This window comes from Leiobunum rupestre, chromosome 6, assembly GCF_980474605.1.
Source record: "Leiobunum rupestre chromosome 6, qqLeiRupe1.1.hap1, whole genome shotgun sequence".
NCBI classification, from domain to species: domain Eukaryota; kingdom Metazoa; phylum Arthropoda; class Arachnida; order Opiliones; family Sclerosomatidae; genus Leiobunum; species Leiobunum rupestre.
In genome coordinates, this window is record NC_143389.1 from 19,152,740 (window position 1) to 19,178,536 (window position 25,797).

Below are 25,797 nucleotides of genomic sequence, written 5' to 3' on the forward strand. Positions count from 1 at the left end.
TGAGTATGTAAGAATCATCCTAGTTAAAAAGCATGGATCAGCTTCTGTTCGAGCTATGGACTCCTTTTTCAGGGCAGGTAATTGTGTATGGCCTCTATGATCTTGCCTGGTCTCAGGGTAGCCATATGTAAGCGCTCTTTCCTCCCCTCCTCCATTTGGGATTGGAACTCGCTACCTGAGCACCTGAAGACCATTCTGAGTCAGGCTCAATTTCAGAAAGAGTTGTCAGGGTACATGGGAATGTACGACTATCAATCCACTCAGTCCTGAGGTGATGGGTCTCAGACCTTTTGTTAGGCTAGCAAAGAACTAAAGAAATGTTTCAGCCTTATTTGAGGAGATCTGTAATGCTGAGAAGCAAATGTATCCATTCAAATTAATTTTTTGAGACTTTAATATGTTTCAGAAATTTATTTTCATCAGTAACTTATAATTAATTATATTCAATTGGTCTTTCATTTGAATTCTATGTTATAGTAAATGAAGCTTATTTCATTTGAAATTGATTTTCTTTTACAAAGCCTACTAATTACATTTATTTCTTTTCAGACTGATTTTCTTCATTAAATATAGTATAAACGTATTTGTATCATATGGAATGAATCTAGTTGCTAAATAACATTCAAATTTAAGAAGGCGGCTGTATTCTTGAGGCTTATCGGACTATGTTTATGATGAAACTACACTGAAACCTACTGGCCTGCTTACCTACGTACAGTTAAAATGCCACTTAAAGATCGACAGCCTTTCAAGAGGGAAACTCTTGACATCAATACTCAAAAATCGGATAAAGAATATTTTTACTGCAAACATACTCAAGAAATTTTTAAAGATTATGAGTAAGCAATGTTTTTTCTCCAAGTCTAAAAATAATTAATTAGGATTTGTCTAAAGTCCCATTCAAGAAGAAGGATAGGGTAAACAAAAATAATGTGTAGAATATTATCAGGTATGATTCTTTATATATGTAACATACATGTGAATAACACCCTTTCAAAGATAATTATGTTGTTTCCACTTTTAAAACTAGTATAAGGTAATATTTTTCACTGCAAAGAAGCAACCCAGTGTCTAATGTTCCTTTATAATAGTAATGTTGATCAGGAAATGGTCCATTAGTGTATTATGTTCTAAATTTTGTATTTTTATTATTATTTTACACATTAATTTTATGTGTTAATCATCTTCTCTTTCAGGAGTTTATTTCAACGTGTGATTCAATGTAACAGCCTAATTTGGGCATGTTCTCTCACTGGAAGAGTGGGTCTTACATACCAAGAAGCTGTTGAATCTGAAAAGAAAGCCCGAAATATTTTAGCAACATTCCCAGAATCTTTAAAGCAGCCTGTCTTATACGTTACTACATTAGCAAAACGCAATCGTATTGGTGATTTATGTGATGATGTGTTCAGATATGTGCGAGATAGATACTTTGTTGGAGAAAAAGTAGAACTTTGCACAGATGGAGAAAGGTGCGTTATAACAATTTTTTTATTCTAAGCTTTACTAATTTCATTTATGAAATTCAGTGGCTCTGTCAGAACGGGTACAAATGTCTAAATATTTCAAAAAGCTGTCAAAATGGGGGTTAAAATTTATAATTGGTGTACTGAAATCACTGTGGAAAGTATCAAAGGATCGTGTCCACCATATAAATATCCTTAAAATGTAAAACACCAATAATTCTGGTAGCTTGAACATTAAGTTCAATTCGAAATATTGTCTTTTGGCTACTACCAGCCTCACACTGAAATTCCTAATGTTAGCAATGCTATAGCTCTTTTAGATAACAAACTTATGGTGTCGGCTAAAGGCATTAGACACCAAAAGCAATGCTATAGTGGAGGGCTACTGGCAGTTCTTCTCTGTGAATACCTAGCCTTCAAGTCATGGCCACTGTCTTTTCTCATGTATACAATGTCTTGGATGCCCTCCACTTGGAAATATAATAGCGTAATCACAAATTTTTAAGTTTTCGTGGCAAGCTATATGTTTTGAATTTCTTACACCACTAATGGCGGCATAGAACATTACTCGGATCCCCGACTTGAATAATAGCGTAATCACAAATTTTTAAGTTTTAGTGGCAAGGTATATGTTTTGAATTTCTCACACCACCCTAACATTAATTATTGTTTAATTGAGGCCAAACAATAAGGAGTGAGCAACTAATGCATTTATATGGGGCTCGATAACATATAACTGAATAAAATTTGGGGTCTGGTAGGGAAAGTTAAGTGTTGCTTTTACTGCACCAAAATGTTGAAATTATGAAATAAAGTTAGGCCATAAGCCTATGGCGCCCCTATAAATCAAGTCTGCGCCCTACAATTCAAGTTGGTGCTATAACAAATTAAATTCATGCCCTGACAGAAATTAATATAAAATTATAATCAGAACTTCTGCCAGTGAAATTAAAGTTTACCAAGAATAATGCTAAGACTTTTCCCTCTAGGTTTTGGTTTTGTTTTTAAAGGCCTAGGATTTCTTCTGCCAGTTTTCCTTGAAGTTTTCTTCCCGCCGCGCAAATATCATGGTGGTAGGCCAACCGCAGAACACATTGGCCTACCACCAGGATATTTGCGCGGCGGGAAGAAAATTTCCAAGGAAAACTGGCAGAAGAAATCCTAGGCCTTTAACTAGAAAAATGGGTGCACCATGCATGGGATAGTGGATAGTCTATTTCCCTGAAAATATACATAATTTTGGAATTTTACCACTAAGTTTATGAACTGGCGACTGTTATTTCTGAAAGGAAAAAAACGTGGGTCGTTTGCTTAAAATGACCGCTAGCCTGACCATGAACCTAGCGTATATCTCCATTAAAGTCCCCCTGCATGTATAAATAATTAAAACAAACTCTTCAATTAAAAAAAAACACTCTATTATAATTAAGCCACCCAACAATTTTGGATAGCACCCAAAATATTACATACGAAATTGCTAGAAATTTTGTGTCAAATCGTAATTTAAAATTAATTCAAGTGCCAAAATTTATTATCTCGAGTCCCTTTATGGATTTTTTGGTCCTTATCATTATCACAACTACTCCTTTTATAGATTTCTCAGTCCAAATCTTAACTGGCTATAATATTTTTATTCTGGGTAGTTATATAGTTAATCTGGCAACACCTTCGAAGGTAAATGCGTCTGTGAATTATTGCATGTATTACTCATAGAAATCTCATAGGTGACTAGAATGCTGCCGCGTAAGCGGCGTAACTGGCAAATGGACCAAACGCCGTGGCAGACGATAGCCAGATCTCAGCCAATCAGAGCTCAAAGAGTGGTTCTGCCAAGAATTTAATGTTACCAGAGAGAATGACGTCACCTAGCTCCCGCGATAGTAGCGGAACGAAGGAGGATAATAATCCTCATTGGCTGAAGGTTCAAAACGAAATGGCGACAAGCTCGGCCGTAGGCGGTAGCATTCTAGTTACCTATGAGATTTCTATGGTATTACTGAATCCTTGGTATTCAGGCTGCCAGATTTCAGTTGCAAATGATTTCGTTATATTTTTAAACGTTTTTCCTAGATTCGTTCGTTTGTGCTTTATTCTTTAATCTTTGTTATCGGTTTACGTATTCTGGATTTCTGGCGCGAATTCGCCCACGTCGAATTGTCAGATTCCCGCCGAATTAATTGATAATTTATTAGCGCTACAATTTTACCGTCTATTTTGTTCTTTTATAACTTTGAATAAGAATTTTATTTAGTTTTAGTTTGTATAATCTTGATTAGTTTCATAGTGTTTTAATTTTAATTAGAGTATAATATTTTATAATGGTTTTACCAAAGGGTGTGAAGTTGAAAAAAGTTTCAGTTCGTTGCAAAAAATTAACTGACTTGTGGTGAGTCTTGTCAAAAGCTGCTATGCTTTGTTTTTTTTTTAATGTATTGATTTTTAAATTGGATAGTGGATTAATTAATGCTAAATTAAGCTACATAACTATAGCTTACAACGTTGTTTTACCTTGTTCATTGTTTTGTGTGTGCAACTGTTTTGATTTACTGATACTGAATGGCAATTTTATTTTTAACACTTTTATTTAGAAAGCAAAAAAATATAAATTAAATACTGTTTATCTCAAGAAATCTATTACAAAAATAATTATATGCCGAATGTGTTTACTGTATTGAAAGAGACCAGGGGTGAAGCCTGGGGAACCACTCATTAATTAACTTAATTGGGATGATTAGCTCTCCCACATTTTAGCGTGTAGTAGAGTAAGATGATGGCTTCAGACAAAGTTGTCACCAAAGTTTTTGGTAATTTTAAATTTGAACTATACAATTTGAAAAGGAAATTCAAATTACAAATTAAATAAGGATAACATTCTTCAACTCCCATGTACCTGTAAAACTGTAATCTTCCCACATTGGTAATTTCGATTCCCAGCCTGAGAATCAAGCAAATGTGATTCGAGATAAAATCATTTCTATAGACATTTCTAATTTATTGAAGCTATCAACTTTTTTACAGTTTCTGATACTATAAGATATAATAGGTGAATTGAAAAATTCAATTGACTACCTGGGATTTTTCAATATTAGCCAATTTTATTTCTGTTTAGCTAAATCTTGAAGACCCCTGCATAGATTATGAATGTATAATTTATTTTTTGAATTAATTTAGAAGTGTGTACTATGCGAAAAGGTAAGATGGGTATAAACAGTATTGGTGCCACACATATACACTATTGTAAGGAATAAACAAAGTATAGAGTAATGGCAGTGCTACGTCACATGACGTCACCCATGCTTTTTACTATTCATAAAAAATTCGCGCCCCCAATGGCGGCCATGGCCAAAGCTACGGAGTGCTACTACTCTATTGGTGCCACACATTCGTTACGTTATTGTGGTGAGGGTGCACAACGCCAATCCAGCCTCATTCTTGCTGGGCCATCTAGCATTGTGACTTAGATATCTTCTAAATATAAATTATGTATTCGTAATATATTCACAAAGTTCTTCAAGATATAGCTAACAAATAAAATTGGCTGTGGGACCAATTATTGAAATTAGCCGACTTGCTTTTAGAAATTTCATTTTCAAAAATTCTTTATTAAAACATTTTGATATATCCCTGTGTGACCTAATGCTTTCTGCAAGTTAAAAATTGTAACATGATTCTGTAAATTATGACTTAAAGAATTTTTTTTGTAATAATGCTGTAGTTAATGTAGTGAGAGTGATAAATTGTTCGGAATTGGTATACAGCTCTGAAAATTTATATACGTACCTTGAACTTTACTTTCGACTAATTTTTATTTTTCAAAAAAACTTACTGGAAAAAAGTTTATAAGCAAAAAACCCGCTTGTTTCCGAGGTGTGTTTTTAAAATTCTCTATTCTAAGATGCACCACATCTCCACATCTTTACAAATAAAAAGTCTTTAATCGCTTGTAGCTCGGGTTTTAAAGTTAAGAATTCTTTTTACGGTTATACGTGTCATAGTACTTCTTAAACCCTGATATGGAACCACATCAAGATATTTTTTTTACTGTACTTTTTTTATGATTTTACCTATTTCTCCATAGGGAAAAATGGTAAATTGGGTGTAGCACGGGTGGTAAAGTTATGAATTAATGGTGATACGTGTCTTAGTAATACTTAAAACAACGTCGAGATATTTTTCTACTCTACTTTTTTGTTAAATTTTTTTAATATTTGAGTATTACGGCTACCCAATAAATAACAAAAACTTCAAATGCAACTGAAATTGTCTATTTTTAATACATAATGCAATATGATTTTTTAAATAAAAAAATTACAATTATTATTATTATTCGTACAGCTGCGGAGATGCAGTGCAACTTAGAATATATTATTTTAAAACACAAACGAAGATGCGCGCGAACTCGGCAACAAGTGGTTTTTTTGCTTATAAACTTTTTTACAGTAGGTATTTTTGAAAAATTAAAATTAAGTAGTCGAGAGTATAGTTCAAGGAACGTGTATATCAATTCCGAACAATTTGGGTTTTTTTTTGTAACCATGCGCTCTCACTAAAGTAGCTGCCTCAATTATTGGTTAAAAAAATTGCACTATGGTCTAATAGTGTTGGTCTTGCCTTGAACAAAATTCCCTTAAGATAGGCGTTTCATTGGTACCTTTAATTATTGTTAATACAATTATTGGGGGTTAGCATATCTTGCAATTGAGTTTACACATGGTCATATGTGTTGGTTATGTCTTTATTGAGTCAATTCTGCTTTATGGTACTGTGGCAAGAGCCTTCATTTCTATAAAGAAAACTGATTTATTTTTCTTTAACTTTAGGAAAGTTTGCGAGGTAACAGCAATATGCTCTTCACCAACGAAAAACTCCAAGTCGCCAAAAAAGTCTGGGTAAGTTATTCATGAATAGTTTTAAGTCTTGATATTTAACATTGGAAGCATTTAAAATCTGGTGAACAAGAGTAGTAGTAGTAGTAGTAGTAGTAGTAAAAGTTGGATGGTTGGGTTAGACCCAACCTAGTACTTCGACCAGAGGTCCATTGTGCAGCCCCAGCCAATTAAACACGGAAAAGCCCAGTCTTAGAAACGGAAGTGCAAGATTTTCTTCGCCTGGATGTTGGAAAGATCGCTCGTTTCCAGCCTGTACATACAGAGATGCTAAAACATTTGAGCCCCAGGAGTGCTCGGAGGTTCCTAATGGAAAATGCTATTAAAAAAACTCCTTTCCCTACTGCTTACATACTATTATACCTACAAATCGCTGCCTCGAGACATACAAACCCATAAAAGCACAATTATATCACAAAAATAATTTATTTAAGAACTATCTCCAACTAAAGTTCTTTGGAAATTAAATATGGTACTCAAAAATAAATTGGGTAGGTAAATTCAACGTTTAAACGGAAACCTCTGAATTGGATTTCTCCTCTCATTATTTCGCTAGTTGGAATTTTAGCTTCCTTTGCCATTAATAGAAGCACCACACTCTCCAGTAAAGTAGTTTTTTCGAAGAATCTTAAGGCTGGTGTCAATGATAGAATAATTTACCTAACTTAATAAAAAATGTCCCTTTCTTATTGTTTGAAGCGATATTGCAAATATTAAGCTGCAATTTGCCTTATTTGAGAAATCATAGTCCTATATTATCCTATATAATAAAATGTGTCCTGTAGTTAGCACTTTCGCCTCGCAGCAAGAGGAGCCGGGTTCAATCCCACCTTGTGGAACTTCCATAAAACTTTTAAGAGGTTAACGGTAATAGTTGTGTAGAGAGCTGTTGGCTCGTGTGGCATGCATTGCCTGTCACCACCCTCCTACGCATGGTAACCTGGCCACCTGAATTATTGCCTTTAAAAGTCGCTTGATGACTTAGGCCTATGATGGTGCCTTGGGTATTAGCCTAGCTGATTATTATGTTTGAATTTCGGTAGGAGAGATTCTAACGAATGTAATGCTTATTAAACCTGTGATCTAGAGTTGTAAGTCGTAGAATTTTCTGTGGAAAATTACCAAGGCATTTTTTTGGAAAATTTTATGTATTTTTCCTATTAATTAAAATGTTTTAATTCCATTAATGAATAGCCAAATATTGCTTATAAATTTAAATTTTTCAACATTTTTGGCTCATTTTTGAATCCAAAAGTAAAACTAAACCTCTAGACTAATCTAGAATAAAAACCGTTATGTTAAGTTTTGGTTTTTTTTTCAACTTGCTGAAATTTTTCCAAGAAATTAACAACTCTACTATGATCAGTCATAAATGAAAAAAAATACCACAAATAGGTGTATTTATTGATGCTTCGGGATAAAGACTTATGTTGAACAATTTTGAGCATAACGCCCAATCCCCTTCATGCTTAAAAAGTTAACTTCTTCCCCCAGGTGTAAATTATACCGTGATACCTGCAGATTGTCTCAACATAATCATTATACCTAAAAACAATTACATTTGTTCTGATTCCTTTCCCATTGCGGCTCATTAGTCTTTAGCAATTCAGATCATTTTTTCATAATATGATATTTGATTGCCATCTTACAGTTCCAATTCCAAAGAAACCATTAGTGATCCAGCAAAACAGAAGTATGAATTATTTGAAACCGATGATGCTGATGAAATTCAGATATGCCGTGTAGTTGAAGGAAAAGATATAAGGTTAGTGGATTAGTTTTGAGCAAATTTTTTCTAAAAATTTGTCAAAGCAAGGCTTAGTTGCATCTACTTAATTAATAACCTTTAAATGTTGAAGTCTTACTCTTTAATTTTGTTCTAATGTATGATAAATAATTAGGGGGGGATTCGGCAACAGTTGAGTAAAATTTTAATTTTAATTTTCAATTTGCTTATGGATTTTAGCTACCTAGTTTCAATCTGCTTTGTTTAGGTGTTGGGTCCCTTAGACTGCTTTAAATATTTTATGATAGAGGAGAAAGATACCTAATAGTAATAATAAACAAAGTCAGTTTGAAACCAGTTAAATTTTAGCAATTTTCATTAAATTTCTTACACTTGTATTTTTTCATTCAAGTTAAAAAGTTAAACGAAACATGCGTGAAATTGTCATTTTGTATTCTTTCTTTACATTTTTCAAACTCTGGTCAACCTTTTATACTTTTTAGCCGGCCACGAGGGTCATTTTCGAGAAATGCTAATAAACTCTTCATAAAGCAACATGTGACCTTGAAAGATGGGTCATTGGTTGTTAAGGTATGTATTGGGTTTATCAGTACAATGTATTTAGAGGGATACATTCAATTGTGGAATTTAATCCTTGTTTTTTGTTAGCTTTATTAATTCACAACTACAATTTTAATCTAATTGGAAAGCGCTCGGTTATAAGAGCAAAACGTGCATAAATTTAAAATTACTTTTTAGCCCTGTATTTATATTTAAGGAGATTTGATTTTTAGCTTTGCTCCCAATGCCCCTCATGCTTGAAGAATAAACTCCTTCCCCCCTAAAAAAGTTAATCAACCCTATACATCATTGGTTCCCTGAAACTGAAGTCTTCTGATACAATTAAAGAATATGTGGATGATGTTTTCCCATCTCCCTTCTCGTGCCAGGGGGAACACCACACCTTGATTCCCGCGGATTGTCTAGACATAGACATTCATATAAATAAATACATAATTAAGTTCAAATAAACATAAACTTAACCAATGTTTTGTATTTAGGCTTCGGTTTAAGTAACGAATGAGGGGTTGCTTTAAAACATTTTTTTAAGATGTACAAGAAACATTTTTCATGTAAATTTTTTATTAATTTTCTAGGAAAGTTCTGTAAAACAATATGAACTAGACTCCCCAAATCTGAAACAAATTACAGGAAACTCGATGCCTGATTTTGCAAGCCTGTCCAAAGGCAGTCCCAACAAAAGGACAAATGGTAAGTATTTTTTCCACTTCATTTTTGTTTACGTGGCACCCCCTCTTAGCAAGAAGTAACATTATCTAATATCCCACTCCTAATTTACATAACTAAAACTCAACCCCCGCTGAACATAAGCACCATGAATTTTAAAATTGAAACTAATTTCTTTGTTTTAACGTTTAAAAAACTATTGATACTTTATAAATGTGAAAAAGTATTAGATTGCTAATGTACCATTAAAAGTTTAAATAATAGATAAATTAGATTCTGATATACAAATTATTATGTGATGTCACTTTTGAATGGCCCCTCTCGCGGTCCGATTTTGTAAAGCTCCGACTGGCGTTGAAATTCGGAATGAATTGGATGAAATAGAATTTCAAATGAACCACTAACAAGATGAATGTAAAATTAAAATTTACAATTTGAAGAAACTAATTTTTAAATAAAAATTGGGTTTGCTTTTGAAGACTTTGAAATATAAATTTTAATTTTTTTAAAACCTCCAACTTTTATTTGTTTCCTCAGGGCAAATGGACATCACAAAAGCTTTAATGCAAAAAAATGGTCCTAAAAAGACTTCAGGGAAGTCTGTAAAAGGTGATGCTTCTTTAGCGAAAGACAACGTTCAAATGAAATTTGAAGAGGAGAGAAAGAAAAGGCTTTTAGAAAAAGAGAAGGTAAATTTGTCACTTGTTTTGAACCATTTCTAAAAATTTAAAATCCGAACCATCTCAGTTTTAAAATGATAAGGTATAGGAGTACACTAACCAGAAATTATATAAGAGATGAAAAATTATAGTTTGAATTTTAGTCTTTGCAAATTTCAACACTTATTTATTTTTGAAGGAGAAAGAACAAATGAGAGAAGAGAAGCTGCTCATTGCTAAGTTCAAAATGGAGTGGAGTAAACCTAGAGATGATCTAGAGTGTGATGACCTTAAAGTAAATCTTTTTAATATTTATCTTTTGATTTTAATTTTGACCTAACAATTGTAAGTTCCCTTTTCATGTTATTAATTCAGTTTGTAAATGAAATTTAAATGTTAGTTTCTCACACTTATAGGAAAATGAGAGCTAACCTTTGTTTTTTTTTTCATTAGGATCTTCCAATTCCATCAAACATTAAATGCAACATTCCAAATGAAGTTTTTGGTGATGCTCTAATGATATTAGAATTTGTGCATCAATTCAGTGGACTTTTAAAGGCGAAAAGGACATATCCTCATGGCTTCACAATTGGTATGATTTTTACTAATTCTTTTTCTTCATTATTACTGAGATTCCCGGAAAATTTAAATTAATTATATTCACATAAATTAAGCATTTATTTGGTTTGACTGTACCAAAAAGCATTTTGGTCTTTTTCCTGGCTCAAAAATTAAACAAAATTGAAAGCCTGTTAATATGTTTTTAAACATGTCAGACTGTTTGGAAAATGGGTTTATTTTAAAGCAACTGTCGTCTCTATCATTGCCACCGGTATTATGAAAAGGCCCCTGTTAGAGATGGCCACGAATCTATCAGAATCTTCAACTTTGTTGGAGACAGTGGTGCCATCTATTAATGGCAAAGGTTGTTAAATTCAAAATAACCAAATGATAACATCACCAGAGAGCCATTGTTGAGTATTATATTAGGACAACTTATGCTCTATTTAGTGGCTTTAACCTAAATTATGTATCCAATGTAAGCATTGTTTATAATTGCTGTAATTTATGTTATTCACCAATTTAAAAACGATCCAATCAACACAAGGGGTACCAATAATTACCGACTTTTGGGTCAAAATGTAGCTTAAATATCTTGTTTTGCTGTTGAAAAAAGGAGCTACTTGATGTTGAGCCAACACTTGCTTTAAATTATAGGTGGCTATACTTAGTGGTGTGTGTGAGTCCTGTTTTTTACGTTTTGAGTTGAGTCCCAAGTCCTTGAAAATTGGGCTCATTTGAGTCCTGTAAAATTGAACTCCCTCTAATTCTAATAATTGGTTAAGCTTAGCTGTTGAAATAAACTCAGTCTAATTTTTAACTAATTACTCACAATTTTTGAGTACTTACACACCTCTAGTTATACTATGAGGTTTTTATCTAAATCCAAATTGTAAAATTAAGTTCATTTTAATTTGTTAAAAATGGAATAAATGCTATTTCCATTTAAGGTAAGCTGCTTGTTGGGTTTAGTTTAAACACCCTTTTTTGTCAGGCCAGTTGTATTCTAAAACTAATTATTTTCTAGAAATGCTGGAGAAAGCTCTTGAAAGTACTGACATAGACGGGCCTTTCAATGATTTACTTCAAATGCTTTTCCTTGCCACGTTGTTACAACAAGAAGAGGAGGGAGAAGAACAAGTTGGAGTAAAAAACATAAAAAATAATACAGGTACTGGTCAGTTCTGCTTGTTTTTTTTAATAAATTTCGTTATGCTAATTATTTTCTTTGTAGATGATCCTCTAATAGATGATGATGAGGATGATATATCGACTACAAAAGCTTTGCTTTCAGCTAAAGTGGCTGCAACCATACCTCAATATTATCATGGTACTTATGTTATAATGATAATTTTATGTATTGTATAGTTCCATTATTAACACTTTTGTAAACACAGGAACGATTCTGAGAAAAATGCCTCTAGATTCATTTACACTTACTGAAATGCTCAGGTTACACCTGTTGGCTTCTGGATCTGAAGTGTTCCCTCGTTTCTATGAAAGGGGGATGTACGTGTCACAAGAAAATCCTGGTATTTCTTTTAAAAGGGAATATCCAGAAATTATGAAGCTCTTAGCCACTTCATCTGTGTTTCAACTCAATGTTTGTAAGTGGTTTTTGGTCTTTACAATAGTTTTATAATATTATAAAATTTCTTAATGGATCTCGAGATCTGGTGGATGTAGAGGGTTCCAATTAAAAGCGTGTGTGTCATTTACAACAGCTCAGAGCCACTTGTTCAAACCATTCTAATTGGAACTAAGTCTCTAAGCCCAATAGTTCTCGAGAGATCTTTAATGACCTTCAGGACAAGGTTCCTAGATTTAGATCGTATTTAGTGTTTGAAATGGTTTTGTGAAGTAACTGTAGCATTGCCAATTCATAGTAAACTAAATGACAAGTAGTTGGTGTTAATTTATTAACTATTAAGAAATTTGTTATTGTTGGAAAAAACTTAAAATGTTCAAAAGATTAAATAAGGAATCTGATTTATATTAAAAATCAACAGTCGGTTTTTCTGATTTTGTCATAGTTTTTCATTTTTGTCATCCATAGCTCAGAGAATAAAGATTTTAAATGTATTAATGGCACAACTACTTACATATGAAAGCTACAGAGACTATATTGAAGAATCGGCAAAGAAGCTCAAAAATGCTCAATATTCTCTGAAACAGTTGAGGTGGGCTCGAATTCGAAGAGGCAGGGAGGATAAGTAAGTTAAATTACTTCACATAATTACATTGCTTGTTTCTATAAAAATTGTGATAGTGCAGATTTTTATTAATAATGAGTAATTGGAAGCAATTGGGTACTGTTTTGGAACTTTGAAGGAGCACCACTACAAAGTGTCAAACAGCAGTCACAATTGAAGTAATATTTTATCCACCTTGAAATTACTTAAGTCAGGGTTGCCACGGTACCTGGAATTCCTGGAAAAGACGGAATTTTAAAAATTAGTCTAAAAGTCAGGGAATTGTTGGGGAATTTAATTTCGTTTGCAAATAGGAAACTTTTTCTAAAATATAGGTAAAAAAATACAAAATCTTGGCACAATAAGTCAGGGAAAATCTCCGGGGATGGCCAGGGAAAACCTGGGAAAGTAGGGGAATTTATTTGTGAAAAACTGTGGCAACCCTGCTTAAGTTTTTGATGTTGATTTAAGATTTTCCAATTACCCTTCATATTTCAAAATACTGTACTCACAAATTTCAAGTGTCCAACTCCTCACTTGTGTTAGAAAATCATTACATAATGTTAGTTAGAGCTTGAATAACATAATAAGAATATGTGTAACTTTATCCATAATGTTTTTCTTATTACCACCTTTCGACACAGTGAAAGGATAATTATGAATATTAGGTTATACAAAGAAGAACATAAAACTATTGGTCAGCCAAATTAAATTGATTCTATTCGATAATGCTCAAAAACAAACTGATGTTGACAAAGCCTGTTTAGATCTCATTTAAAAATTAGTAATTGAGGACTGAAAAGTTGCGTGACTAAATGAACAGTTTACATTTTGAAACCACAATATTGCCATCTATTTTATATTATTGAGGTTTTATGTAAAAATGTGTTAATAACCATAGGGGTTCTGATTGCTATACACAAATTTTACTTTTTAGAAATAAGAAGAAACCTGAAGAGAAAAAAGAATCTGAAGAAAAACGTGATGATGCAAAGTATGTATAATAAACCCTTACCAGAAGTATATGAACTGAAGTTATCAGACTGCTATACTACCCATGTTGGAGTGGGTTACTAAATTGAAATTGAACAAAAATAACCAAATCAAATCTTGTTTTTTTTTGTCATCTACTATTTGATACTTAAAAACAGTGTTATTTTTGTAATGAAATATTATTGATATTCAATTTACTTATTGGCTTTAAAATCATTTCAATAGCCTGCAAATGCACCGTTATTTCTCAATTTTTAAAAATCACAAGCCAAAGCACCCTGTGATCTTATAACACAAATAATGCACCCAAATTCACCTTAAAAATTTTTATATTGAATTATGTGGTTCTTCAGTTTTTAGACTCTTAAGTTACACCAGAAGTTAATACAGCCTCCTACTTCTTGTTTTTCAGGGTTGAAAAAAGAACCTGGTTTTTTTTTAAATAAAAACCAAAATAACCAGTTTTTTTTGGTTAAACCAGGTTTATTTAAAACACTGGTTTAAATTACTTTTTAACAACTTTTTGCTTCTGTAAATTCTTTTTAACTGTACATACGGTTCTTTATTTACTAAAATTTAATTAAGAGTTAAATTTGGTTCAAATTTATACCAGAACTAAATTTTTTTTATATATTCTGTGACTATACTTAAAATACTTGCATCTTTAACTCTCATTAACATATTTATTAAAGACTTTAAACAAAAACAGAAGTTTAGATGCTTTCACTGTGCCTAGTCTATTATTATTAGCCAATAAACAACTATAGAAGAGCAGTACCTTTTTAAAATGTGTAGTTGTAACAACTTTTAGGTTTAGTTTCAGTTTTCAATATTACAAAATTCTCGCCATAATCGATATTTTAGTCTAGATTTTTGTTACCCGGCCACCTGAATTAAAGGCTATAAAAGTCGCTTGATGACTTAGGCCTAAGGTGGTGCCTTGGGTATTAGCCTAGCTGATTATTATTAAAAAATATATATATATTTTGGCCAAGAAGATTTTTTAGTTTCATAACTTAGTTACGATTTACTATAAATTATTCCCAATTATTTACGAACTTTCTTACCAAAACAGTAAGAAAGTTTGTAAATAATTGGAAGTAATTTTAGTAAATCGTTACAAAATTAAAAAAAAACCCTGGTTTAACCAGCTAACCCTGTTATTTTTAATGTTTAATTAGCTTATCATTTTGCACCCAAATGCAGCATAAACATATTAACTTTGCACCTAAAGGTTTTCAATTTACTTGTTTTTTAAATTTTGTGTCAAAATTAGTGAAATATTGGTAGCAATATACCATACCAGTATTGGCTACTTACGAATGAATTTGTTTTGTTTTCAGATCGGTTGAAACCAAACCCGAACTTACACCAGAGGAAAAGGCTTTAGAAGATGCCAAGTTTCTGGAGCAGTCTCTGAAGGAGGAGAAAGAACTTGTGTCACTTATTGATAAACTTCAAGGCACAGCTGCAATGCAGCCCATTGGCCTTGATAGGGCTTACCGTCGCTATTGGGTTTTTAAATCTGTTGGTGGAATCTTTGTTGAGGACAATGACCCTTTCGTTGGTGTTTGTCTCTCAAGACCAACTCCTTCCCAACCTGCCTCAGTTTCATCTGTGAAAAGTCAAGATGAACTTCCCTTAAGTTTTATGAGAAAGTATTTAAGTTCTCATAATAAAGATGATAAAAATGGTCAAAGTGATAAAGAAAATGAATCTATTGATTCTGTCTCCAATTCGCCTCATAATCATTCGAAAGCCCAAAAACTCTTGAGTGATGCAAATCCAAGAATAAACTCTCCAATGAAAGTTAATAAGCGTCATTCTTCTTCAGCTTCATCCGAAGATACTGATGATAAAGATTTGCTCAAAAAGAACTTTGGTGTTTGTAATTCCGATCCAGTATCTTGTCCTGTACATTCAACAAATAGGAAGCCCATGGTCATCTGGAGTGTTTTTCACACAGAAGAGCATTTAAATGCCTTGATCGCAAATTTAAATTCCCGAGGTTTCCGTGAAAGTCAATTAAAGAATAATCTAATTAAAGAAAAAGTGCATTTCGTCACAAATATGTTATCTTGTCCTGTGTTTAAATTAACTGGACAAGCATTAAACGAAGAACCCATTGAAGCTCGGAAATCTAATAGACATAGGTCTGTGTTCTACAACATACCACCAGAAGAGGCATTGATTTCAACATTCAGGGATGCATTACTGGAAAATGAGGACAAATTGTGGTCTGGTGCATTAGGTGTAATCAAAGTAAATTTTTAATTTAACTAATTGTTTTATTAATTAACCTTAAAAAAATTAAGAAAAATGCCTATGCTAAATTTATTTCTAATATCCAAAATTCATTCGAGAGCAAATCAACATTGTCATTCCTGTATCTGATATTATTAAAAACTTAATTGAAAGTTCTTAATATTTTATAGGTAATTGATCGAAAGTTATGGAGAGAAGCTTTGTCAAATAATGAGTATGACATGCAAGCTAAATCTTTAATTTGGAGCAATAATGGCAGAAGGTTGGTGTTTTTATTAAACCAGTTGGTTTTAAGTTGTTAATCTGTCTTGAGAGTTATCTCTTGATGTTTTTTGTAATTATGAAAGTTAGGAATGAATAAATTAGTCTTTAATTAAAGATAATCAAAGCTCTTAAGATAAATAGTATGTTATGGTGCAAAAATTTTGAAGACTAAAAATTTTCTCCCTTATAAAAGCTCAACTAATGTTTTAACGTTTTTTTTTTTCAGAAATCATGGAGGTCCAGTGGAATTAATGGATACTGATGAAGACAAAATATCACACAGGTCTTCATCTCCAACATTGGCTCCAACTCCGATGATAGTTGATTTTGCTTCAGCCCTTCTACAAATTGGTCAAGGAATTGAGCAACGATATATGATTTCCCCACTAGGTACTTTTATATCCTTTTTTAAATGCGTTCATTGTTATGTTCAATTAATTTTTTTTAATGTTACTTTAACCTAAGGTTGTAGTTTTTTAATGTAATTATAGTATTAGAGTTGAAGAATATGAGAGCTAACTAAATTTCTTGAAAAGTGGTTAGTAGCCCCACTAAACACAATAATATACAGATTGGCAGTGTCTATTCCTTTTCGTTTTATCATAATAAAATTTGACAAATGTTAATTTTATTTTGTATTGGACTTAATTTCAAATTCTGGAAATTTTTACTTCCTTTCCAAAAGACTAGAAGGTTATAAGTTGTGTATGTTTTCCGTCAAAGCATCGTATATAGGATTGGCTAATTACTATTTAAGTTATTTTGACAATACCATATCAGCTAATACTTGTACAAAATAATAGAGATTTCACTGAGATTGTCATTTGAATTTTTCAGCTGATGATGATAAATATAAGAAACAAAAGCAAAAGATTGCGGAGAAGCAAGAAAAGAACAAAGCAAAAGCTGAAAGCGCCAATAAAGGTTGGGAGTTTTATTTCCTTGTTTTTAAACAGTATCTGAGCCTTGACCCTTGGTGAATTGTTGCAAAACTGAAACTTACATTTTGTTTTTATGAATGATGTCAGCTATTTTTAGATTTACTGAGATCCAAAGGTTTTAGGCTAGTTAATGATAATCAGCTAGGCTAATACCCAAGGCACCACCATAGGCCTAAGTCCTCGAGAGCCTTTCAAAGCCTTTAATTCAGGTGGCTGCGTTTAAAGTCTTAAGCCCCATTTTCATGCTCGCTGGTAGCGGGTAAAAATCGACAAAATCCGCTTCCGCTACACACTTTTTCACTTTCCGCGTCGATCTGTTTCAAACATATTTTAGCTTTATTTTCACGCTTGCGAGTGGCGGATGCGAATTTTAACGATTTTTATCCGCTACCAGCGAGCATGAAAATGGGCCTTTACTCAGTTGACGTAATATTTTTTGGCTGAAAGTAGCTTTTTCACTCATAATTAGTTAACACCACCCCGTACTATGAAACTGTTTACTGTTTTTCACAAAACTGGTTGATTGTCTAAATCTTGCAAAAATAAATAAGAAACATTTTCATGGGGGTTTAATGGTAAGCTCTTTAATAGAACACTTATGCATAACGCAGTGTGGGTCTTTTACCACTTAACATAAGATTTCTAGTGAACTCACCAGTGACAAGTTTTGAGTTCTTCTTAATATAAAATAATAATACTTTAGAAGAAACTGCTGAAGCTACAGCAAAAGGATCAATAAAATCACCTTTCCAACGTTGGGAGGAATCTCTCATGAGATGCACAAGCCTTTCGCAGCTCTTCATTCACTTGGCAACCTTGGAACGATCAATTACATGGCGAAAAGCTGTTAAACATGCCAGTTGTAGAATATGCAGAAAAAGGGGAGATCCAGAAAATATGCTGCTTTGTGATGGCTGTGATGGAGGATACCACATGTACTGCCTGAAACCACCCCTAATGGTAAAAATTTAAATCGCTATTGAGTAAATGTTATTGATGAAATTCCATTTAGTTTTTACACTACAGTTTAAAGTGTCATAACTTCAGTCTTTTTATCAATGAAACTTGTTTTAGGGACCCATCTAATTATGATAACTATTCTTATCGGAATCTTTGGGGCCCTTGGTCCTCTTATTTACACTACTGAGTTTAAACGTTTGAGAGTATAGTTCTTATAAATTGTAGTTTAGTGGAGTATGGTTTCTGGGGTAAAGCATCTTTGGTAGCTTACCAACAAAGATGCATAACTCTTTTATTACAAACATCCATTCCCACGCAAGGGGAGAGTGTATGCTAACCTCTATTCTCTTATTAGGACTTTGGCTAATGAGGTTTTAACAACCCTGGTGATACTGACCAGTGACCACTACCTTAGGCTCTTCCTTAAAATTACATTATTTTATCTTCTCATTGCTTAGTCTTACTCTTAAAATGAAAACCATAGTCAATCCTTCCTTTTATAACTTGCGTTCTAAATTTGATTGTGTTGGTTAACCCTTAAATATTGCGTATTAGGCTGTGCCATCAGGAGATTGGTTTTGTCCCCCATGTGAACCATTGCCACCCAAGGAAACTAGAAGAGCTGCTAAGTCCTATAAGGAACTGAGTGATAGTGAGGGAGATGATGATGATGAGGAGCAGGAAGAAGAGGAGGTAGAGGTTGATAATGATGAGGAACAAGCTGCATCTGGAGAAAGCAATGATGAAGCTGAGGATGGCTCTGAGGAAGAGGAAGAGGATGGTGGGGATGAGGAGGAGGAGGAGGAGGTGGATGATGCTGAGGATGGGGAAGCTGACGAGGGAGATTCAAATTCTGTGGATAATAATGAGGATAATGATGATTATGTTGATTTAGATAATGAAGATGAGGACTTTAGCGAGTAAGAATAATTTTAGTTATGTTAAAAATTAGCTATGAAATTTTTTTATTTATTTTAATAGACAAGATGAGTCTGATTTCTGCCTGAAATGTAACAAAGGTGGTGATTTAATATGTTGTGAAGCCTGTCCAGCATCATATCATTTGCATTGTTGCGAACCTCCATTAAAAAGAGTCCCACGAGGCACTTGGCTTTGCTCTAAATGCTCAACAACCAAAGAAGCTCAAGGTAAATCAATTTTATCAGTGCTCATTATTTTAAATTATTTAAATTTGTTTATTAATTACTGTAGATCAGAAAAATAAGTCCAGTGCGAAAAAATCAAGAAGCATTTCTCCGCTTGAGGATGATGAAAAAGGTACATTAGTTCTATTCATAGTTTTGCTTAAACTTTTCGTGGATAGCTTACTTTGAATTAATTTAGAAATATTGATTAATTTCATAAAACATTTTACTTAACAATATGGATTACATCATTTTTTAAATTTCTATCAAAGATTTGGGTAACTTTTCAAAAGATATTTTCACATTTTTCAGTCAGTTTCATAACATTTTTATTGCCATTAGCAAATAGTCAAAAAGGCTCATTTTGTATTAATTTTAACATTTTAATGCGAATGATCGGATTAAGTTTCTTTTGGAAGAATTCTATTAGAGGTTTGAAAATTTATATATTTTAATAAAATTTAACACACTGAAAATATATAAATTTTTTGCCCAATTAATGTGCTCCTGGTTGGCTTTTGTTAACTTTTAAGTCATTGTCTCTTATTTAAGAATCAAGAAGAAGCTCCAACCGAAGGTCAAGTAATGATTCAAAAGGTTTGCCTCTGGATTACAATGGTTGCAGTAAACTGTTGACTCAGTTGTCTCAGCATAAAGATAGTTGGCCTTTTTTGAAAGCTGTTACAAGGAAGGAGGTATGTATTCACTGGTATTTTTACCTGCATTGCAATGCGTATATTCTTAAGGACCATTTAGACTATAGAATGTTATTAAAGCCAACTAGTTGTCAATGCCCGATTAAAACAACAATTTGCTGTTCATACCCTCTCACTAAACAAAGTTGGTAGATTTGCCATTCTTCAGAAATTATCCACAAAATTGCTAACAATTTAAGGTTTTCCAATAAAGTTGAAAATATGAAATGGATACGACAAGTCAGTTTATTTTGAGTAAGTTTCACAAAGAAACTTACCAAAGTCAAGAATTTATTTATACATAATTTAGACAATTTTTAGTGTTGCTTAAGTCTAAATTCAAACCATCCTGGTATCTCATTCATTCCCTAAAACTTAGTCTTCAGAAGTGATTAAAGCGTGCGCCAATGACCTCTAATAATGGTTTAGAAGTTGAAGTATGAGTATTTTTATTCAATATATTTTGGTGAGGTTTTTGAAAGACCAACGATTTTAATTAGTCATAAAAAAGTTTTATAGTAAAAAATTATACTAACAAATTTCATTGCCCAATCTCAGACAGGATTGACTTCTAGTCACAATGTTTATATATTCTTGGTAATCCATGTTTTGTGTATTTCTTTAGGCTCCTGATTATCATAAAATTATTAAACGTCCATTAGATCTTGGACTAATTCGATCCAAACTGAACAATCAGAAATATATGACTAACAGTCAATTTGTTGCTGATGTATATCTGATGTTCCAAAACTGCGAAGTGTACAATGCTGCTGAAACTCCCCAATATCTCTCGGGAAAGAGATTGAATCGTTACTGCCAGTCTCTTCTGCGACAGTACAAGCTTGATACAAACAAAAGATCTAATGACTCATTCTCCTCAGATCTCCCAGCGAAAAGATCTAGACATTAAGGTTTTTTGGGGTTGGAATAAATTTAGTAACTTAGCATTATATAAATATGGGTCTCAAGTATGTCTCAAGCGCCCAAAATTTTTAAAATGGTATTAGCTGCAACAAACATATTTTGCACTCCAGCATTGAACTGCTATATTGGTTTTTAAAGTTTGTATTTGTATGAATCCAGAAATGGACCTTGCTGTGTTAATCAATAAAATCTTTATTTATATTTCTAAATTTTGGCTTATGAAATTTTTGAAATAATACACTAATTTTAATATTATTATTATTATTTATGAAAGGGGAGCAGGGCTAAAGACCTGCCTGTTCGCGCACTTCGACCAGTGGTCCATTGTGCAACCCCAAACCTTATGAAGAGTCCGATATCCGACACAAAACGGATAATCCTCTTCGCCGGCATGTTATGGAATTCACAGGTTTCCAACTGATGCATACCAAGATGCTCGTATCTTTGGGCCGTGTAGTAATCGCACCTACAAAGCACATGAGGCGATCTGCTTCCCAACCTGACATGCCCTACAGATTGGATCCTCATTGATTCCAATCAAGTAACGATGTCTGTTAAGAAGGCAGTGACCTGTTAGTAGGCCAACAACCAACCTAATATTAGATTTGGAGAGCGAGAGAAATTCCTTAGCTCTGCGTAGAGGGGCCCCAGATAAACTGGACAGCCTTTGGACAACCATCTCAAGCCAAAGTTTGAGCTGACGGTCAGTCATAGAATTAGAGATAAGGCCGCGCACTATGCTAGAGGCGATAGGAACGGCAGGTTCAGGACCAAAGAACCCAGCCTCTGCTCCTTTCTTGGCTAAGACATCGGCCTTCTCATTACCATATAAGCCCCGATGGCCATTAACCCAATAGATCTGAACTTAATTGTTGTTGCCTAGCGCCGAGAGGAGATTCAAAAAGCTATAAACCAGTTTTGAAGAGACCTGAAACTGGTTGAGAGCCTTGAGGGCCGCTTGACTATCCGAATAAATTTGGATAACCTTGCCATGAAGCTTCTTTTTAAGACAAAAGTCAACACAGAAGCAGGTAGCAGCAATTTCCGCCTGAAAAACACTAGCATAAACACCCAAGGCTTTCAAAGAAGCCGAGATTGCTAGTAAGAAGATACATCCCTGAACCAGAGCCAGAGTGGGTCTTATTATTATTATTATTGAGTGGGGTGGCAAGCCAAACACTTCGACCTAAGGTCGATTGTGCATCCCCAAACTGGGTGATTTAAATAAGGGCTTCCTATTGCTGACCTAAAGCTTAAAATCTGCCCGGCCGTGATATTAGAGACATCATACGTCTCCAACCGATGCATACCCAAATGCTCAAACCTCTGGGCTGCATAGTAATCGCAGCTACAGAGTACATGTGAGGCAGTTTCCTCCTCAGCTAGACAAGATCTGCAAATCGGGTCATCACTGACCCCAATAAGCGTTAAATGTCTGTTAAGATGGCAGTGACCTGTTAGTAGGACAGTAACAATCCTAATACTGGACCTAGAGAGCGAGAGTAATTCTCTAGCTCTCTCCCTAGAAGGGCCAAGAGTGAACTCTTTGGCCTGCCTTTGACCCTCAATTTCAGACCATTGTCTGAGTTGACGATCCGACATAAACTTGGAGATTAAGCCGCGTACAAGTCCTCGGGAGATGGGGAGAGCAGGTTCTGGACCAATGAACCCAGCCCTCGCACCTTCCTTGGCCAAGGCGTCGGCCCTTTCGTTCCCAAGATGCCCCTTATGCCCAGGTACCCAACAAAGTTGAACTTTATTGTGCAACCCAAGAGTGCAGAGAAGATCAAACAGCTAAAAACCAGTTTAGAAAGAATATTATACTGGCTGAGAGCTCTAAGAGCAGCCTGGCTATCTGAATAAATCTGGATAACCTTCCCATGATACCCCTGATGTAAACAGTGAGCAACACAGGAGCAGATGGCAAAAATTTCAGCCTGGAATACACTAGTGTGTATCCCTAGACTTTCATAAAAGCCAAAATTATTAGTAAGGCAATACATCCCCGCACCAGTGCCATAGTGTGTCTTAGACCCATCAGTGAACCAGACGATCTCTCCTCTGGTACCGAGGGTCAAGTGACTCCACTCCGCACGGCTAGGGAAGTTGACCTCAAAAGGTTTACTAAAGTGGAGTTTAGTAACCATCAGATCAGAGCCCATTGTTAAAATCGGCATCTGATTGGACATATCTCGGAAGAGCTTGGTGTTTCTATGCTCCCAATTATTAGCCTTCCACCAGCCATTTTGGTTAAGCCTATAGGCACCTAAAAGGGCAGCTTCCTCAGTTTTATTAGGATTAACCATGAGGTTGACCTCCCTGCACCAGCTCTCAACTGATGCTAGGGCCCTCCTCATTACGTCCTTCACTGTTGCCGGGAATTTCCCAGTAATGATGATAGCAATATCATCGGCGTAACCGAAACACCGACATTCTCCCCTGTTCAACCTCCGAACGAGTTCAGGCACCACAGAAGGGGAGAAAGAACGCCCCCCTGTGGGCAACCACGACTGGTGGAGACCATAAGGGAGTCACCCAGCAAGGAAGATACCACTTTTCGGTCAGTTAACATAGATTTGATCCAAAGGCACAATGTGTCATTGATACCAAACCTCTTCGAAGCCTTAAGTATGACTGCGCTGGAGACCTTATCAAAGGCTCCCTCAATATCAAGAAAAACTGCTAACGCAATTTCCTTGTGCTCAATTGCTTTTTCCAGGCAGCTGCTGATACCATGCAGGGCGGTCTCAGTAGACCTGCCCTTCTGGTAAGCATGCTGCGCAGCCGACAGAGGAGAGTTGCAAAGAACCTCCTCCCTAATGTAGTTGTCCACCATTTTCTCCAGAATTTTTAGGAGAAAAGAGGTAAGACTAATTGGCCTAAATGCCTTAGCTTCCAGGTAATCAGATTTACCAGGCTTAGGTATGAAGATCGCTTGAGAAAGCTTCCAGGTGCTAGGTAAATGCCCTAGAGCAATACAAGCCCTGTAGATTCTCAGCAGCATAGGGCATAGAATATCAATGCCCTCCTGTAAGAGGATAGGAAAAATCCCATCCGGTCCCCGGGGACTTATAGGGTTTAAATGACTTTACAGCCCATATAAGTCTGGAATGCGTGGCGACCTTATTCGCCACTGCCCAATCTTCCCTTTTGGTTTGATTGATCCTCAAAGGGCAGAGTGGGTCTTAGACCCATCGGTAAACCAGACGATTCCTCCTCTGGCCCCGAGGGTTTTGTGATTAGACCACTCCGTACGGCTTGGAAAACACATATTGAAAGGCTTACTAAAATGTAATTTAGTAGCCATCATATCAGAACCCATTTGGAAGACAGATAACTGACTAGAAATTTCCCGGTAAATCTTGGTGTGGCTATTATCCCAAATATTTGCCCTCCACCAACCATTCTGGTTGAGCCTATAGGCTCCCATAGCAGCAGCTTCATCTATGAAAAGATGAAGAGGAAGAATGTTCAGGAGAATTTCTAGAGACACACTTGGGGCTGTTCTCATAGCTCCTGTGATGCCTTTGTAGGGTGCGCAGATCATTCTGCACAGTCTTAATTCGGACTCTATTCCACCAGACCACTGCAGCATAAGAGATCAATGGTCTGATAATCATGGTGTACAGCCAGTAAACCATTTTAGGGCTAAGCCGCCATGACCTGCTAACTGCACTTCTGGGGCAACAAAGTAATATCTTAGCCTTCTTAACTATAGAGTCAAGGTGAGGCTTCCACGTTAGTTTGCTGTCTAGAATAACACCAAGATTATGCACCTCGGCAGTGAGGGTGTACTTATAAGCAACACAGTCACCCGACCTTTTAGCATTGTTTAAAAGCCTCCTAGTTTCTTTGCGAAGTCTGCCAATCTCAAGATTCCACCAAGGAACTAACCTTGGCTGGTTGGTAGACTGGAGAGTTGCGGTGGTAGGAGTCGATAATGAGATGTTGCATGCGATCAACAGCCAAATCGAAATCCAGCACCGATGACAGCCTAGGCTTATTATCCTTCAGATTAAAACGGACGGAGGGACATTCAAAGTTTGTATGTCCCGCCGCCCGTTGTAGGTTTCAATCCCTGGATGGCGCTATCTTGAAAATACGTTAGTTTTTTAAGAAAACATTTTTTATATACCGAAGCACGGTAACAGATAAAAAGGACTGTGCCACGTGGAGAAAGAGGAGACTGGTTGGAGTTGGTTACTTGTGTTCAGACGGCGCGGTGGGACAAAACCAAATATTATTTCATTTTTTTGTTTTATGTTAATTAGTAGTGTTCTAGCTAAATAAGACGTGTGAACCAATATCTAATGGAAAGTCTTGTAAGTTTCAAGAAAAATTAAATTATTTTATTTATCTAAGATATTATGGTTTTTATTCCAAAACCTTAGCTGAGTCCCTGAGAATTGTTTTTTTTTTTTTATTCAAGGAAGGAATAGACTGGTTCACTTTTCTCTAAAGTGGTCATTTTAACAAGTCTAGCGGCATTTTGGGTAACATTTGGCCAAATGAGTTTTGTTTACTAATTCGGACCTCCTGAACACGGATTTCGATGTTGGCACTCCCGATTTTGGACCGGAAGCTCAGAAATAAAGATGGCGGACGTTTTCTTACAAGTACGATATTTTCACTCCCGAGGCCGTTTTTTGCCGTTTTCAAAGTTGTTTTTGTCGTAGAATGCAAAAATCATTGTAATAGACTGTTAAAGCAATTATTTAACCGTTTTATATTATAATTTTCCATAAAATAAATAGATAATCATGGAAAAAATGACATAATATTGTGTACTTATTTCGGCGATAAGATTTAATAAGATTTGAATACAGGGCGAAGGTGCGGAAATCGAATTCCTTTTGATAAAAAAAACCTTTT

General features: G+C 34.8%; 1 protein-coding gene across 3 annotated transcripts; it reads left to right on the plus strand.

Annotated features, from left to right (window-relative positions):
* The first annotated feature begins 575 nt into the window (after nucleotides 1-575).
* On the plus strand, nucleotides 576-21,134 carry Acf (ATP-dependent chromatin assembly factor large subunit). Of its 3 annotated transcripts, none has more exons than XM_090177077.1 (24): nucleotides 576-839; nucleotides 1,197-1,472; nucleotides 6,287-6,355; nucleotides 8,004-8,117; nucleotides 8,582-8,669; nucleotides 9,236-9,350; nucleotides 9,864-10,015; nucleotides 10,185-10,280; nucleotides 10,439-10,577; nucleotides 11,574-11,723; nucleotides 11,781-11,876; nucleotides 11,944-12,153; nucleotides 12,603-12,759; nucleotides 13,676-13,732; nucleotides 15,075-15,993; nucleotides 16,167-16,258; nucleotides 16,487-16,650; nucleotides 17,098-17,184; nucleotides 17,905-18,161; nucleotides 18,717-19,081; nucleotides 19,143-19,309; nucleotides 19,374-19,439; nucleotides 19,859-20,001; nucleotides 20,627-21,134. In XM_090177077.1, the coding sequence occupies exons 1-24, from the start codon at nucleotides 724-726 to the stop codon at nucleotides 20,909-20,911; spliced, it is 4,380 nt and encodes a 1,459-aa protein (XP_090033203.1). In that variant the 5' UTR covers nucleotides 576-723; the 3' UTR covers nucleotides 20,912-21,134. The 3 variants fall into 3 exon arrangements, with proteins under 3 accessions (XP_090033203.1, XP_090033205.1, XP_090033206.1); XM_090177079.1 differs by having other exon boundaries at nucleotides 11,574-11,717; XM_090177080.1 differs by lacking the exons at nucleotides 576-839; nucleotides 1,197-1,472 and adding an exon at nucleotides 3,714-3,852.
* Nucleotides 21,135-25,797: the final 4,663 nt, after the last annotated feature.